This window comes from Musca vetustissima, unplaced genomic scaffold (assembly GCF_032173495.1).
Source record: "Musca vetustissima isolate MV318-11 ecotype Yass unplaced genomic scaffold, APGP_CSIRO_Mvet_v1 utg81080, whole genome shotgun sequence".
Taxonomy (NCBI): Eukaryota; Metazoa; Arthropoda; class Insecta; order Diptera; family Muscidae; genus Musca; species Musca vetustissima.
This window is the reverse complement of record NW_026879605.1, coordinates 1-18,406: the sequence shown is the minus strand read 5'-3', so window position 1 is coordinate 18,406 and position 18,406 is coordinate 1. Positions and strand designations below refer to the sequence as shown.

The 18,406-nt window shown below is 33.8% G+C and overlaps 1 protein-coding gene across 1 annotated transcript; it reads left to right on the top strand.

The window, feature by feature from the left end:
- Positions 1 to 6,872: 6,872 nt before the first annotated feature.
- On the top strand, positions 6,873 to 15,027 carry LOC133324610 (ras-like protein family member 10B). The gene is given in 6 exon segments (XM_061533446.1): positions 6,873 to 7,166; positions 10,092 to 10,214; positions 10,589 to 10,702; positions 11,718 to 11,831; positions 14,588 to 14,655; positions 14,824 to 15,027. Coding segments are annotated over 6 exon segments (798 nt in total). The 5' UTR covers positions 6,873 to 6,911; the 3' UTR covers positions 14,948 to 15,027.
- The last annotated feature ends 3,379 nt before the right edge of the window (positions 15,028 to 18,406 follow it).

Here is an 18,406-nt window from a genome sequence, read left to right as displayed (position 1 = left end):
TTCTCATTGCGTATTCTATAATCCGGATTGCTTGTTAATAGTTGACTTTATAATCCGGACTGTGAAAATGCATTGCTTTTTAAAAGTTTTTTATACATAAGATACAAATTCTTCAGCTTAACATAAGTTACATTATTTTCAAAATAAAATTAAATGTTAAATATAATTTTTATTTTGAATGACCCGTTGAGCTGTGTGCATTCATCTAAAATGTAAATTTTGTTTATTTTGTTGCAGTTTTCCATGGGAATTTTGCATGCAAATACAAAATCGCCATTGTTGACATCTTTAGGGTATTCAAGAAAATCTCTGTGTAGAAGTAACACTACAACAATACAAAGTTAGCTTGCACTTTCCAGGGGGAGTGTAAACTTTGTCTAGTTTTATAATTCCCATTATAGTTATTTCGCTGGCATTGCACAAAACAGATGTTCAAGCAGAACTCAATGAGCCATGGGGAAACATTCTGGTAAATGTCATGTGGAAAAAATAGAGTGGAAAAGAAAACAACAACATTTTAGAATGTCTTCTCAACGAAAAAAAATGGAATAGAAAGTTGTTTTGTTGTCGTACGTCTGCATGGAGCCATCCTATGTATCGGAGAATTGTTTGGTTTATTTGTATTTCTTTTTTCGAAATCGTCGTCGCTGTAAAACAACTGTCTCGTTTGTGAAAGTGCCTGCGTAGTGACTCCATCATTTACTGTCTTGTTTGTCTAGAAGATAATGTAGGTGGCAGGATGACTTTGTTTCCTTTTACATGGGCGTGGGAAGTATAGAGGTTAGAGATGCAGTGATTACATAACACTGCATATCGTGCATAGATTGGAACTTCGGTGTACTACTGTAAAATCGGTCGAAATTATATATGTGAGCTATATTTAAATTTGAACCAATTTTACCACTATCAATAGGGTTCGTCCTTGGGCCAAATAAATGAAACCTGTACCTGTACTTGGTTTCGAATGTGACAAGAACGATAGATTGGTGGATAAATCGTCCCTTAATGTGTCTTATGCATATTTTCAAATCTAATCATGCGTCTAGCTCGTTTCCTTTTCCATGTTACAAAAATGTGCACAATGACATAAAACATTATATCAAAGTTTGGTGAGGGGTGTAAAACCTATTTCGAAAAATGGAATGTCCAACCAATATACCATCAGTATTGTGATGAACGGTATAAAAAATCACCTGTGTCTTTCTATGCCTCTTTGTTTTTCTTCAAGAATCCCCCACATCAGCATAATCATAACGGCGCACATGGTTGCAAATATGTTTTATATGTTGACGAAATTATCTTAGGGTTTTACTCTCAGGCTACGTTTCATTTCATTTTGTTGCCATATTCGGCTTTTACTGTTGGCCAAATTTGTTCTCAGACTCAGACACTTCCCACAAAAAGGACAAATTGTTAACGTTTTCCCGTAACACACAAAAATAGAAGTTATTCATTGCAGATTTGTCAAATTTGAGTTAGGAGGAATAGAACCATAAAATATGGTTAGAATGAGAATGCTCGTAAATTACATTGGCAGTAATAAGAGGTAATGAATCACATTTTGTTTTTGCAACGAATTGGAGAAAATATGACCATGGCGATGATAATGATGATGCTGCTGATGATCTTGGGCATATAATGTCGACAATGATGATGTAAGCAATAATGTTGACAAAACAAAAAAATAATAAAGAGAAAATGATGTTGGCAAACCAAAGAAAAAAATATTAAAAAATGTAACGAAGAACATTTCGTTCATAAATCTACCATATGGAGTCGTTGGTAATGTCTTCAAGCAAACATACCAACATTTACGCCTACGCATACATCTCGTATATGTATGTTCATATGTATGTGTGCTGAGAATGTTTGCTGTTTTCTTGTCGCTCAAATGAAATTTATTATCCTTTTTGAGGCTCTTTTCTTCTTTTTTGGTTATGAAAAATTTATTGCTATCTAATTGTTTATTCAGTTCATTTGCTGTTGTTTACTGTTGACGCACAAAAAAAAAACGAAAATTGTATCGACCTTGACTGTCGCTCTGTCAGTCTGTTGGTGTAAAGTTAATTGAATTTTATGAATTGCAGCAGAAACATTTAAATATCCCATAAATCAATGTAAATTGTTAAATAAATTGTTTTTAAATTATTATTTTGAGAAAAAACGACAAGGGGTGGCAGAACTCAGCCTTTGAAAATGTTGTAAATGAAAATTATTGAATCCAATTAGGCTTGTTAAAATGTTTACTGCGATCTCATACATATATGTGTTTATTGTTTAGTAATATATGTAAATTATTATATTTATATATATAAACGTCTGTTTTTACTAATACAAACCGTGAAATATATGTATTATCGACACCCAATGATTTGATATTATTCCCTCATATTAAGAAAAAATTTCCATACGCCTGCCTGGTAATATTTCTTTCAAACTTAAAGCAAGTTTGATGGTAGGGAATATCGGTCCACTTACTCTGATGCTCCCCCACAAAATGGTCCAAACTTAGCTTAAATTTAATTTTATAATGTCATGCGCACAGAGTATCCGATTTGAACATCTAATATTTTAACCTAGTCACTATATTTTCCCCACAAGGCAACAAAATTCGAACATTTCTAAATTTCATGTGAAGTGAATGGAATATTCAATTTCAGTAGTGTTTGGCGGGTTATTTGGGATACCATTTGTATTTTGTTTTTGCAAAATAGTCAGGCTTAATCCCAGTTTGTTGTTTTTATAAAAAACAACTATTTATTAGTGGGGAATGTATGGCATTGTCCGCCGAGGGGTAAGGCAGGGAAGACTATAGTTTCGGATCTCGCCACTGATCCTCATCAGTTCCCTTAGTTTTTTGTTGGGATATTCTCCCAGAAGCTATTAATAGCTTCTTTACAAAAAACCTTTCAAACCCAAATGTCTCTTGTGACAATTCGAAGTTCTTACGTTACCAGCGATACGACCCCAATGAGAAGTTCGTTTCGTTGGCGCCTGGCTTCGTGGTCAACAAGGCAATTTCTCAAAAATTTACACATTGCTATATTTCAACTAACCTAGATCAAGTGGACCTCCAGGTCCACTTCTTCTAGTACCTCACCCATAAAGTTCCAAAATTTGTGTATCCAATATCAAGCGATATGGGTATCCGATTTGATAAAAACTTTTACACATCGTAATATTTTTATTTTCCATAGGCCTCCACGAAACCAAATTAGTGCAGAAAAGTCAGGATAATTATATACGTTATACCGCTTGTTTGCTGCAAGACCGGCATAAATCAAACAAATGGAAAATGTTTTAAGTTCGGCCGGGCCGAACTTTGCTTAACCTCCATCCGACCCCACGTGGAATTATACTATTGCGATTAACTAGGGAACTCTGGTCTCAACTTCTGATGTAAACAAAAATGGATGGGATACTTATATAGGGCATATTACAAATAAATGCGCAAACAATATTTTCAATGATATATTCTAAACTACTGACGACCAGAAATATTAAATTGCAGTCAAAAAAATTAACATTTTAACATTTTCAGCAATATTTAATGGTGATTTTTCTTATAATATTGAAGCCCCCAGATTTCTCAAAAATTTCAAATGGGCTAATAAGATTACGAAATTAGCTGTATTTTTACCATATAAATTTTTGTTTTTATGTCATATTATGTTTTAATAATTTTTTATCAGCATTTTTTAACTTTCAAATATTTTTGTATATATTTTTTAATAAATAAATGCATTTCTGATATATATGAATACAACACATAAACACTGTAAAAAACCATGCCGTTCAAAAATACCAAGCTTTGTTCAAAGGTGTCCCCTAGGGGGCAGTTTTGAACACTTTGACTTCGTCCATTTAAACAGTAATAAAATATGTATATCAAGCTTAAAGTATGTCATATGTATATTCATTTTAAAGGTTACATATGTACCTATTAGTTAAAACTTATAAGAAACCAAAAATTATAACATAAAAAAAAATGTATGAGGCTTGAAAGAAAAAAAGTGTTCAAAGGTGCCCCTCTCTCCTAAATGGCGCACCGAGGAGTTTATTTTTGTTCTACATTCACCGAATTTAGCAGCGGGTATGAAATTTAGTCTAGAATGTTTTTTGTCAAGTTTGAAATCGGTTCAGATTTAAATATAGTTCACATATATATTTTAGTCCCATTTTATGTAAATGTTCTATTTGCACGATATTTTGTTGTTGAAATCGGTTCAGATGTAGATATAGTTCCCTCATATATTTTCGTTCGATTTTATGCTAATGGCGCAAATGGAGGAGCCTATGTCTGTTCGCTTTACATGAAATATTGCATAGCGTATTGGATTGATGACATTTCAGGTTTAGATATAGCTTTCATATATATTTTCATCAGATTTCATCAAAATGATGTACCAAATAACTAAAGTTTGTCCGCTTAAGACGAATTAGTACACAACGTACCAAATCGAAGCTAGAATAACATGGATTTTGTGTCGAGATAAATTTTGGATAGCGCACTGTGTTGCAACATACCAAATGATGGATGCCACGGTTGCTCAAACACGTCCATTTATATATAGATCTAATACATAGTTTGCTCGATGATTGACATTCAATTTTTCATACATATCAGATCGGGATGTGTATGGGATGTTTTTAGTTCAAATATGCATCATGTGGTTAACTTCGACCGATTCCATTTCAATGGTCCTCCAAAGATGCCATGACTATTCTATCTAGAGGATATTGTGCATATGAGCATCTCTTGTGAGTGGTGAAGGGTATCATATAGTCGGCCTGTCCGACTTTCGAACGTTTCTTAATGGTTTTTTATGCCGGTCTTGCAACAAATGATCGATTGATTCCTAAAGTCAACACGAGATAAGCAACATTACCGGGGCGAACTTTTTATTCTCATGAGGGACGATGAAACTATCATTATATATATGGAGTTATTATTTAACCATAATCTTAGCATTACTTTCCAAGCAGTCCGTATGTCCACGCATGAAATATCTCATTTATTTGGCTCATATATCATATTCAAATGGATTATCTATTCAACTCAAATTTTACCCATCTATCTATTCGATCAACAACAAATTATTCACAGTCAAGCGTTTTTTTCTTTACATTATTTTTAGTCAAGTTTGGGTTAGAAGTGTATTTGATATAGCCCTCATATACATCTAATGCAATATTTATCGGAATTTATTATTAATTTTATTATATATGAAATATACATACAACTCCTCCATATACATAAATTCATATTCCTTTTTGTCTTTCCTGGAACTATTTTGATGATTGTAAAGTTATTTATTTAAATTGTTCACAAATGATTCAAATTATTTACTAGTAATGTTTTTATTTAATTCCAAAATAAACTGTAAACTCGAGTAATTGTATTCAATTCAAAGAGATTATTTATGCAACCATCACTTCAAAAATTTCCGAATTTGCGGTCTATTATTATTTATCATTCGTCATTCATGAAGATGGGTTTGACGAGCATTTGACAAATTACGATTTTATTGATGCCATTTTCACGACATAAACAACAACAAAAACACTTGCCGATAAAAAAGAGTTCCAGGCGGTTGTTTGACATGGGACCAAAGTATGTCTATGTTGTAAATGTATCCATTATTTTTTATTATCACCAGACAGAGTGGCAAACAGTCCATGGTAGCGCAGGACAGGAAGAGACAAAAAGAGACACAGAAAGTGAGTGGTGGACAACGACGCATTGAAATCCATAATAAATTGTTTTCATTTCCCTTTGTTGTGTTACGAAATTCGTTTCGCCGTTCTCTAGCCCTTTATTTTGTCCCTTTTGTCATTCAACCGCAACCGTTAGCGCACTTTGAAGGAGTAACTTCTTTTGTTTGTTGTTAATTTCATGATTACGAGTTTCGTGTTTGTTGTTTTTTCTTTCATCTTCAGTTTCACTCGTTGTTCCATCAGTTACCCATTTATTTTTCCATCAGATTTGCTCATCATTCACTTCCCAATTGCCAGAAGAGGATTGTTGGCGAAGCGGATATTTAAACAATGAATAAGAAATGTGCCGTAATTTATAACAAATTGTTATCTGGCAAAGAATATGAACGCTTGAATGGCCTTGAGTGAAGCCATGAACAGTGGAACCCGCTTTCCAAAATTTGAACAATTTTGAATGATAGGATATAAAGAGTTTGAACATGTTGTGATGAATGATAAAGTATTCCACTGTATTCATAAGATAAACACATTAGATTTTATTAAATTGAAATATACATTGACATTAAAAATGTTCTCATTTTCTCTTTCTTCTTATTTCAGCAATACCGACAACCAACATCAAATTTCACATTTCCTTTCCCTGCGGCCCTCAATCATCACCGTCTACATTCAAATTCGATTTCTATTAACGGAAAACATTCTGGGACCTCCAGCGAAACTCACAAAGCAATAAAATTTTTAATTAAGTGAAACCCCAAAAAACATTATTTGAAATTTAGAGGAGTTTTAATTATTTGCAATATTTAGAAAATACAAATGTAACCAGAAACATATAATAATAGTAGCAACTAGAAATTTTTAAATAATATTTTGTGAAAAATATCATTAAGACTAAACAAAAGCGCACAAAAACTTATCCTCACCATCACATGCAGGCCACAAACCGCATAACAAACTCCTGATTATCTGCCACCAAAGATCCACACGTGCCAAGGATAAATACGCACACACACATACATTGGTATATAGCAACAAAGCAAGCAGGAACATTGCTGAATTTCTAGACCTGTGTATCTTCCTTCTTCGTTCATTAACAACATCACAGACACCGTCACCGTCACCACCAACACCAAAACCACCACACCCTCCACCACCCGAGGCATCATTACAAACTGGCGTTCTTTCTAAATATAATGTGGAGCACTATTTCGCCGACAAATTCAAAGAAACTTTTAATTGGCAGCACACGCAGCGTTGACTATGTCGGTGATAATTCCACAACGAAATCAACAAAGATATCGATCGCAATGGAAATTCATATACAAAACAAGTGCATCTCAGCATAGCGCATCACTCTGGAGGGTGGTGCAGAGCCCCCATGGCTACAGGGCCCCCTTAAAGCGGCATTTTTGGGGGCCTCTGGCGTCGGCAAAACAAGCATTTTACAGGTGAGTGAATGCAATTGATGGATTTTTAAAACCTAATATCCCTGTATCATTTTATACCCTCCACCATAAGGTGGATTGTATATTAAATTTGCTACTGGAAATATTCTTGATCAGAATAAAATTCTCTTCGATGTGCGCCTGTCTGTCTCTTGAAATCACAATAGAGATCGCAACATTTAAGACAGAGCTCTGAAACTTTGCACAGACTCCTAGGATTTTTGGTATTACAAATGGAATATACCTTTCCACATATCCGTACCAAAACCAGTAAGGAAAGTAGTAAAGTCGGACTGGGGCGACTATATGATACCTTTCACCACTTTGGGGATATTCTACATATGTATCTTTACAGATGTCGTCTTTATCTATAAGTAAACCGACATCACTTCTTACACATGCCATTATATTCCATACTTTTTAAACAGACTTTAAGCAAACTATACGCATGCTATTTGGTATACTTCACTGTTTAAAATGTAATATCAATCAAGCACCCATTGATCAACATGAATAGGTCGAAATTATATATGGAAGCTATGCTATATCTAAATCTGAACCGTTTTCAAGGAAACTGGCCCGAGATTAATTTATACTAATTTCAGTTCGTTTTGCAAATCGGCCTATATATATATACCATAGTTCAAAATTAAAAAATATAGCTCTATGCAAACATAGCAATTTCATTTGACACACACAAGATTATAGTAACTTCAGCACATTGCACAAAATTGTGTGCGGGTCGGCCAATCTTTGGTTCTTTAGTGCACAATTTACATTAAATCGGACGAAAATATATATTGGAGTTATATTTAAATTTGAACCTTTTTCACGGAACTTAGCATACATCATTCTACACCCAATTCAGTGCCCTATGCAAATCGTGCAAATCGAAAGATATATAGGGACTTTGGAGATCCATTTACCTTAAATCGGATGAAAATATATATGGGAGCTATACATAAATCTGGCCCGATTTTCTCGAAACTTGGCACACGTCATTCTTGACCTAATTTAGTAATTCCTGCAAATCGAAATATATATAGGGACTTTGGTGACCCATTTACCTTAAATCGGATGAAAATATATACGGGAGCTATATCTAAATCTGGCCCGATTTTCTCGAAACTTGGCACACATCATTCTAGACTTAATTCAGTACGCTGTGCCAAATTTCATGCAAATCGAAAGATATATAGGAACTTTGGTGCACCATTTACATAGAATCCGACAAAACTATATATGGGAGATATATCTAAATCTGAACCGATTTTCGCGAAACTTAGCACACATCATTCTAGACTTAATTCAGTACTCCATGCCAAATTTCGTGCAAATCGAATTATATATTGAGACTTTGGTGCACCATTTACCTTAAATCGGACGAAACTATATATGCGAGCTATAGGGTTCGTCCTTGGGCCAAATACGTGACTTGTGCTAAAATTCATCCAAATCGGATTATAAATGCGACCTGTAATTTGTTTACAATTTAACATCTACAGATGGACAGACGGACATGCATAAATCGACTCAGAAAGTGATTCTATGCATATTCTCAAAAGGAACCATGTGTCTATCTCGTTTCCTTTTGCCTGTTATAAACATATCCACAAAGACATAATACCCTGTACCACAGTGTGGTGAAGGGTATAATTATAATTATACCCTTCATATATAATAATTGGTTCATATATTAATAATTATTAATATTGAACCAAGTTTGAGGTTAGCCCCATATAAAGGTACCTCCCAATATTCAGTATTTTGGGCCCGTTTTCCATCAGAATTGGTTGTAATTTGGCATTTTGGTGTCAATCTAATATCATTTGTCAATCTAATATCAAGCTAGCAAAATATCCGATTTGATACAATTTTTGCAAATTGTACAACTTCTCCCAAACCTGAAGCAAATCCGAAGATGGAACCCATCCGTTGGATACTCCGTTCGCATTATAAGATACTTTCAAATGTGGATCCTTTGAAAGGGGAGGTACCAGAAGTAGAGGGCCAATAATTTCCACCTTCGATCAGGATATAGTTTTAGTAAAACTATTTTTGGGTCAAAACGGATAAACCTTGCGCAGGATATAATAAGTATATTGTTCAGCAAACTGTTGACAATTCGCAGGGGAGGTACAAGAAGGAGTGGTCTGACATTCCTCATCTTCGAACATGATGTAGATATGTAATTATTACTACGATGAAATATGCAATTTCTTTTCGAGAGTTATCGTGGTCACCAGCTTGACAGACATTTACCAGCTGGACGGACACTTCAGCCTCAAGTCTACGTCAATAATAATCGAGTTTACATGTAATAACATTTTCAATGAGTTTTCTGATACTTAATCTTTAATTTAAATTGAATTGGGAGTTTTTTTTCACTTCCCTAAAAGTGGGTATTAAGGCAATATTCCTAATTTTAGTCTGAAAATAATCAAAATATACTATACTAATTGCCTGCTTAAATTGGGCACAATAAATGTTAAAATATGAGTGTCTACTAAATTAAATTACCTTCGTTTCGAAAGAAAAATACCCTCATAAACCGAGCATCAAAGGCAATTTCCTAATAAATCAAATATAATCATTGCAGCCATAAATATTTTATTTAGCCGATTACACTAACACTGAAATTCCATTAATTTTTTTATATATTGACGGTAAATAAATTTCATGCTGAAAATATTACACCCTCATATAACCTTGTTATATCGTATGACCTTTTGAGTGGAAATACTTGTAAATGAAAAAAAAAAACAACAAAACAAAATGTGGAACATACGAACAACGAATATTTCCAGTTTATTGACTCATTAAGATTGTTAAGTATTCTCGAATCCCCTCAATACACTTATTGACCAGTTAGCATTAAATTTTCTCATATATGTTTGTGATTGTGTTCGTTTGTTTGTCTTTTTGCAGCAATTTTTCTACCATGACTTCCCCAAGACACATCAAACCACAACCCGAAGAAAAGTGTACAAAAGCTGTTTGGTATGTGATACCTGTATACGAGAGCTGATGGTAATCGATGTTCCACCCCAGGTAATTGGATGGCAATCAAGAAATCTCTACAAATCTCCTTTTTTTCTCACACACACACACCCACTCATGATGAAACTCTTAAAGTTATTAACCAAATACCAAAACGAAAAAGAAACCAAACAAATAACTCTCATCTTGAACATCTTCCCATCTACATCCATCCATGCACTTCCATCTACCTACCAAATTAAGTAATCATCATCATAAATATTTACAAAGAATAGAAAATGAAACATTGGCCAATTAAAACTTTTCTAATTTTCTTTTTAAATTATTCGCCAACAAAAACAATGGCTCACCAACCAAATCCTAATCTCCTAAACACAACCTGGCAACAATTGCCACAACGAAATTCCAACCGAAAATGGAAACAGAAACGGTTTCCGGCGGATAATTTTGCTGAATGGAATAACGGCCATCCACTGGGGTTGAGAACAGTTCATGCCTATGTCTTGGTCTTTGATATGGGAAACTTGGAAACATTCCGGGTAAGTAGTAATTTAAAGAAGCCATAAATAAAGCAGAGACCTTAATAAGATGTGTAATTGTGGCATGATGAACGCCCATTTTCTACTTAAAGCCAAATCCGATGGCCTTGAGTTCAAAAAAAAAAAAACACAAAATGTGTAATAAATGAGCACAAAGTAAGAAACAAAACGTTGAGTGGAAACACTTATGAAATTCCCGGTGGCGTATGATAAATAATTTGTAGTTATAAATTGCGCATACGCTCCGTGCACCTGTTACACGAAATTTATCAGCGAATATTCTAAGGATTCTGCAGATGATTTTGTTCTTACGCATTACAATTGAATACAGTCGAATTCGGATAAGCGAACGCCGTTTTATCGAAAAAATCGGTTTATTGAAGAATAAGAATTTTAAACTAAAATCTGTATAAGAGAAAGACTTTTTTGTTGCAAAAACACAAATATATATAAAACGAGCACCGTTTAAGAAAAACATATCATTTTGGTATTGGCGAACTTCATTAAAATTTATATGTGCAACCCTAAACTTTTGTTACACATTTTTCCAACCTTCCAATCAAATGTCTACGAAAAAAAAGAAGTTCTTACTCAATTCATTTTATAATATGGTTTTTAAATTTCACGAATTTTCAGATATTGTTTGAAAACTTTCTTTAAGCCCAACGAGTTTCACTTATCCGAAGTTCTTTTAATTGAAAATCCTGCTTAAGAGAAAAAATTTTTTGTAATCAGGTGTTTTCGTATAACCGAATTCGACTGTACAAAACAAGGAACAATAGGCAAATAGCTATCCATGAACTTAAAATTTACACAATCGAGAACAAAGATTTAACTGGTGTATGAGCAGAAAATAATAAATCGACATGTATTTTCCAAAAAAAAAAAATATTTTACGAAGGGTAGAATTATTTTCGTTTTTAGATACACAGTTTTTAACCACATGTATATTACAACTATGGCATCCAAAAAACAAAGGTTAACAATAAAAAATGTGTCTTTCTTCTCTTTTCAGTATTGCAGATCAATGAGAGATCAAATTTTGGACAGTTTTTGTCATCGTGACTTTAGTATAATTGTCGTTGGCAATAAATATGATACAATAAATGAAACGCAGGCAAATTCACAGGTAAGTAAGCTCTTAGAACTAATAAAAAGTTAGAAGGCTACAGCATCTTCAGCATTAGACCCCCTGCAGTAATTCGGTATTGTATTATTTAAAAAAAACTTAGATTCTTCTGATACCTCTCCCATAAAGTGCCAAAAATTTGAAAATTGTAAATCCATTATCAAGGAAATAAAGTCTTCGATTGTATCCAAACCTTTTACATCGAAATATTTTTACCAAACCTAGAGCAAGTCCGATAACGTGACTCAATCATCCTTAAAAGTTCAAAAGTCGAACGGCACCGACTATATGATACTTATGTGCACTATCCTGTGCACAAATTCGTTTCAATCGGACAAATTTTAGATATTTGGTACACCAATTAGATGAAATGAAAATGTATATATGGAATCTATCTCAAAACCTGAATATATATGCGAGTTACATATAAATCTGAATCGATTTCAACCAAACTTAACACGCAACATTCTAGACTCAATTCAATACGCTATGCAAAATTGCTTCTTAATCGAAAAAACAGTGGATGTTTGGTGCACCATTTATACAAAATCGGACAAAAATATATATGGGAGCTATATCTAAACGTCAACCTGTAGTAATTTCAGTACGTTGTGGAAAATCGGACAAACATTGGCATTTTTGTGGCCCATTTACATAAAATCGGTCGAAACTTTATATGCAAGCCATATCTAAATCTCAATCGATATTACCGAAAATTAGTACACATCAGGCTCAATTTGATACGCCATGCCAAATTTCGAGTTAATAGAAAGAAAAGAAAATAAAATGTATATGGGAGCTATATCGAAATCTGAACAGATAACAACATTTATTAAAATTCCTCCCTTCAACCCTTACAAAAAATTTTAAAGAATGAGCTATATAGATGTTTCAGATTTGATTTGGTTACAAAATTAAAAATCTTAATACAAAATAAATAAAAATATAAATAACTCAATTCGTACAAATATTAGCGATTATTAATATTTTGTTCACAATCTTTGCTCCTTTTTACAAATTGAATGTGTCTTTGCACACTCTCCACCAATTTTTGTAAGATTTCAACTAGTATTTTGTTACATTGCCAGAGTTCATCTATGTTCGTTGGAGTTCTTTTGTAACTGTTAGTCTCCTATTTAAAGTGTTCGCAAACTTTCGATAGAATTAAGAAACAGGTTTTTTGCTGGCATTTGAACAATTTAAATTGTTAAAATCTCTATTTTATTGAAATTGTAACTGTTCCTGGGGATTTGCAGTTTTCTCAAAATGTTTTATCTAAATTAGCATTATACCCTCTGTTAGGCGAGGTACTTGCTCTACTCCTCGCCGTGGTGATGATTTGGGGTGATCAAAAAATAACTCAAGGGGGCGGGATGAAGCGACAACGAGAGTTCCAAGCAGTTAATGGTGTAAGTGGCGAATTGCGCGAGTTGGTGTAAATGCACATAAAAGATAGAAAAAAATAAAACCATAAGATTATTAGTTAATATATTTAATTATTGGCTTTATTGGTGATGTTCTTCTTTTTTCGTAAACAACAAATAAATTACCTTATGTAATATGGGGTGGTGGCGTCAAGACCTGTTGGTGCTAACACGTAGATGTTAGCTCGCCAAGAGTTAGTTAGCAAGTGAATCCTGAGGTTCACGTAGATCGCAGAGGCTCTTAGTGATCGCAGAGGATCGTTGGGATCCTAGTATTCTTTGTATTTGTTCATCTACAACTACATACACATATTCCAGTGAGAGAGTGTCAAGCAAAGGGAGCAAACCAACAACAACTGTCGCCCGTTGGTATATACGCTCTGCGGTGTCCGCAGAGGGAACATGCAGAGGTTGTACCCGAGCTGTCAATCCGCATCCGTGATCGACTGGGCTCGGGAAGTTGTAGGCCAAAGTATCAAACTTAAACAGCCTCTATCATAACGTTCCACCATGTGAAATACCCCCAAACTATTAAATATCTCTGATTTCGCTGAAGATTTTCATGTGAGCGGCGCCAGTAATATGTTTTGTCATCTGATTAGAAACGGGTAGTTTGATCGGGCAAAATCACATGTTTCCAATCCTCCGATTTTAAATTTTCTACAAAATTTATAACGCTCCTTAACGTTTTTGTTTTATAGGGCTGGTTTTTTTTCTTGACTGCTGCAACTGGACTTATTCTACCTGGGAATAGCTAACTAGCTTATTTATCGCCTTGGCAGATAATTTTAGAGCCCTAGTATCCCTAGTTCTCATTAAACTTTTAATATGGTGGGCATTTGCATCAATCTTGACCGACCAGATGTGATACATTTTGGTAATATATTTCGTAGTTTACGAATAATGTGGACAATTTTAGAATTATATTTGCAAAAATATCTCCCATATATTGCTCGATTTTAGGTCGGAGCATTAATGACAAAGCACAAATGGAGGAGGAACTTCTACATTTTTGTACGCCATATTATCCCTTAATGACATTTGAAATATTAACGTACCTCTGCAATGAGAATCAACACCTACATGTTTTTTGACAAACTATTTTTACAATCTGCTTTTTTGTCATCTTCACATTATCATATGTCTAAACTATATTTTGCATATACACATTTATGTACGATATAAATAAATCTGCGAGTTGGTTGTTATTAGCCCATTGACATTAAAATCTAAAATATTATGATTATCATTTAATGGAACAATACAACAATACATAAATATAATTTCTAATTTTTTCCTTATCTTCTTTTCTTTCCATTTCATCGATTGTAGGAACTTAAAGATATTTCAACCTTAGTACGGAAACATTGGCGCTGTGGCTATGTGGAATGCTCCGCACAGTAAGTACCATTTTCTAATTTAATATTAATACGATTAAGAGAAACAACATTTAAGCTTTCCTTAGTAGAATTATATTTATTTTCTATTTCTTTTTCTTTTTCGTTATTTTTTAAATACAGAGTACTTTATTTCATACCATATTGCCTTGTTCCATTCTCTTCTTGCAGATATAACTACAAAATCGGTGATGTATTTCGTGAACTAATGGGTTGTACCAGTACGGGGGGAAGTGCCATTGGCACAGATTTCACACAATCAAATAGAAATAAAGGACGTTGTACAATACTCTAGCAATGGCTGCATAAGTTTTTTTAGTAACACAACACAACAGCATCTACAACAACAATATTTTGAGGTAATCAACAACAACAACAAAATGTGACATAAATGGCAAAAGTACATTAAAATTAAATTATATATTTAGAACAAATATTAGAAGAGCAAAACAAGACAACAACAACATTTAATATTATATATTAGATATTGAAAATATTGTTTTTTAGACTAGTTTATATATGAAAAAAAAAAACAAAACAAAAACAACTATAAAATAAAAAATGCGTAAGGCCACTGTAAAAGTAACTCCAACAAGTTAAGTAAATTTGCAATACACGAAAAAAACACATGAATACTTTATTAAGGTATAAAATGAAAATAAATAATAAAAATAATATTAATTTATTTTGTTAACTATTCTATTAAGTGACATTTTATTGAGAGTGAAAATACATATGTTTGGCAATGAGGCTGCAAAACCAAATAGTGAAAAAGTATTGGCAATAATTTTAAAGGAATATCATTCAATCAGATTTTGTTTGCTTTCATAATAACCTCATAAAAGAATATACACAAAATATGATATTGGATTGGTATGGCCGAATTGTTTTACCCTGCATCACAATTGTTATGAATTTGTAACAAATCAAGACCTTTGAAAACAATATACAATCATTCTAGTTTGATTTTCAGATGATTTTTGATAATTTCTTTCTTTCATTTAGTTTTGTTAAAAAAGTAGACTCACTTAATTCGGTTCTGGGCAGTCAGTCAACCCGTAAAAATTTTGGAAAAATACAGAATGTTGCGATTGCCGATGGAAGAAAAAATTGTTGTGGGACCATCCTGATTTACCAGTGCATAGCGTTCATACAGTATTGTCCTACTGCTTGAGCGACTACATCAGTAATCATGCTATTCAGACTGGTTTGTACCTTTGGATTTTTCTCTCCAGATCATGGACATGACCAACCAAATTATGTTGTATCAATAGAAGGGTGAGATTTTCGCTTCCTCTAGAAAATGGTCCACTGGTGTCATTAGGAAACACCCTGTTACAGTACTCAGGGCGGCATTCTGATAGGTCTTCCACTGCATATAACTTACATTCGCAAAGCAAATTGCCACTGTTTACTTTCAAGACTGGCCGGCCTACTGATTTATAAAAAGTCAACATGGTATCCTTATCGTTGCTTCAAGTGTTGCCGGTCCATGTCTTGAGGATATTCTTCCTTTTTCTGTCAAACGTTACACCAATATCTTGGATAATAAGTGGCCGGAATCTGTTATCCATGGACCTTTATGTTACGCCGTCCCGTAGTTGTGGAGGTTGATCATTTGCGGTGAAATTCCCACACCTTGGGTAACTCCCTATTTCACTCTACCACTTCCTATTTCTGAATTCCACATATGACTCGCGTCGACATTACAGTTGATTATGCTACGTTTCAAACAAGGACGAAGATTAGGCTGTGTCGAAGGCCTTCTATAGGTCAAGAGCCACCATGACTATTCGTTTGCACAATCTGTTCTGGCTCAATCCTCTACTAATATATGTGGAAATGATATGCCAAGCAGTTGCAGTACTGGACATTTTACGGTATCCACGTTAGTGTTGAACTACTGGAAAACTGATTTTCCTACTGGCAACAGAAGTAAAATCAGCTTGTACGAATCAACTCGGATGGTTCGGCTCAACTATTTCAAAATTCAGAATGGTCTTAAAAATGTTTTCTGTTTCTTTGACATGGAATGGTCTTCATTGATGGAAACCACTTCTCTCCTCAAGAGTATTTTCTACTGGCTAATCGGCCTGATGGCATGATTTCCGGGCCACTTCCCAAATTTCAGGGACTTTCTGGGTGCGTACCGACAAGTGGATGACCGAACACAAACACTAAAGTGCGGACAAAATATCATCGGCCTGCACGATACTCTGCTGGCACCAGGCTTCAGAAGCGGGATCATGCTGTATACCTCCCAGGCTATAAGAAGTATCAGGGTGCGGAACGACAATTGGAGTGCTGTAGTCAAACACTCAAGTCCGCACGCTTCAATGCCTACCGTTTTTGATTTCATCTACGGTATAAGTGGTGGAAATATTTCCAAATATATCAAAAACGGTAGGCATTGAAACGTGCGGACTTGAGTGTTTGACTACAGCACTCCAATTGTCGTTCCGCACCCTGATACTTCTTATATATTCGGCCAGGAAGCAGGGACCACTCATCTTTTTTATATAATTGTAGGTGTCTGAACGTTTAGCCGAACATGCGACTGATATTTTGATTTTTCTTCGAAATTTTTCAGATTAGAGAGACAATAAACAGTCCTCTGATGCATGGTTTTATAAACTCTATGAAACCTTGGCAATCAATTTTCGACAGTTCTGAAAATTAATTAAAATCGACTACTCTCCTAAGGGAAATTATGACAGTAAAGTGGTTTAAGCCAAGGGTATGGATGTGTTGCCGGTTACGTTATATCTGACCCCTCCTCATTCGCCGTAAAATTGTATTTGTGATTTTAAAGCGCTATCAATATAATTCTTTATCGATTCAAAACATCAATGTTTGAAACAAAGTACCCCTTTATCCGGTTAAATCCAAAACAGAAACCTTTCTCTGCATTCATTGCATAACATCTCGGTTGATTCTGTTTTTGATTTTTTTAACCTATTCGTTCAGGTGATTGAAAAGGCATTTCGGGATATACACATATTTTTGTTGAGGTGGCTCGATGATTTAAAACATTTAAATTTTTTTGGAACAAAATATAGTTGTTTTTTTTTTAAGAAATCTTAATCTATTGTACATCATTTTCAATATTTATTTTTCTTAATACACAATGTGAGCAGTGATGTAGTGTAAAACATTTTTAGCCTTCGTTTACGAATTGCAAATCCTTGATAGTTATTTTCCACATCCCTTCCTTTTTACCATATATACATATACACATAACAAAATAATACACATATATTGTTAATAAATCTCAGTAATATCTAACGAGAAAATATGAAATGTTCAATATGAAAAAAATTAAATAAATATATCCCACCATTGTTTACAATATTTATTCCAACGATTTTGTGGTTCTTTAAAGAAAAATAAATTACCAAGCCCATCTCCATTCTTGTGTTTAATATTGAATAATTGTGAAGCAATAATCCCTTCATATATATAAAAAATTAAATTTTTAAAAATAATATTTAACAACTAAGAATTTAGGCTTGTACATGAACAATGATAATAAATAATATTAAATATTTACAACAACAAACAAACAAAAATATACATAATAAAATAAAATAAAGAAATGTTAAACCAGTTGTGATCATTGAAAATTTATTGTAAAATGCAAAGGTTGTGGGTGGAACAGTATAAAGATATGACATTAAAGTATTGTCTATTGTCCTTTATGGAAACGTAGAAAAAAATTTCAGAACTTTTGTTTTTTTAATAACCAACCTATGGG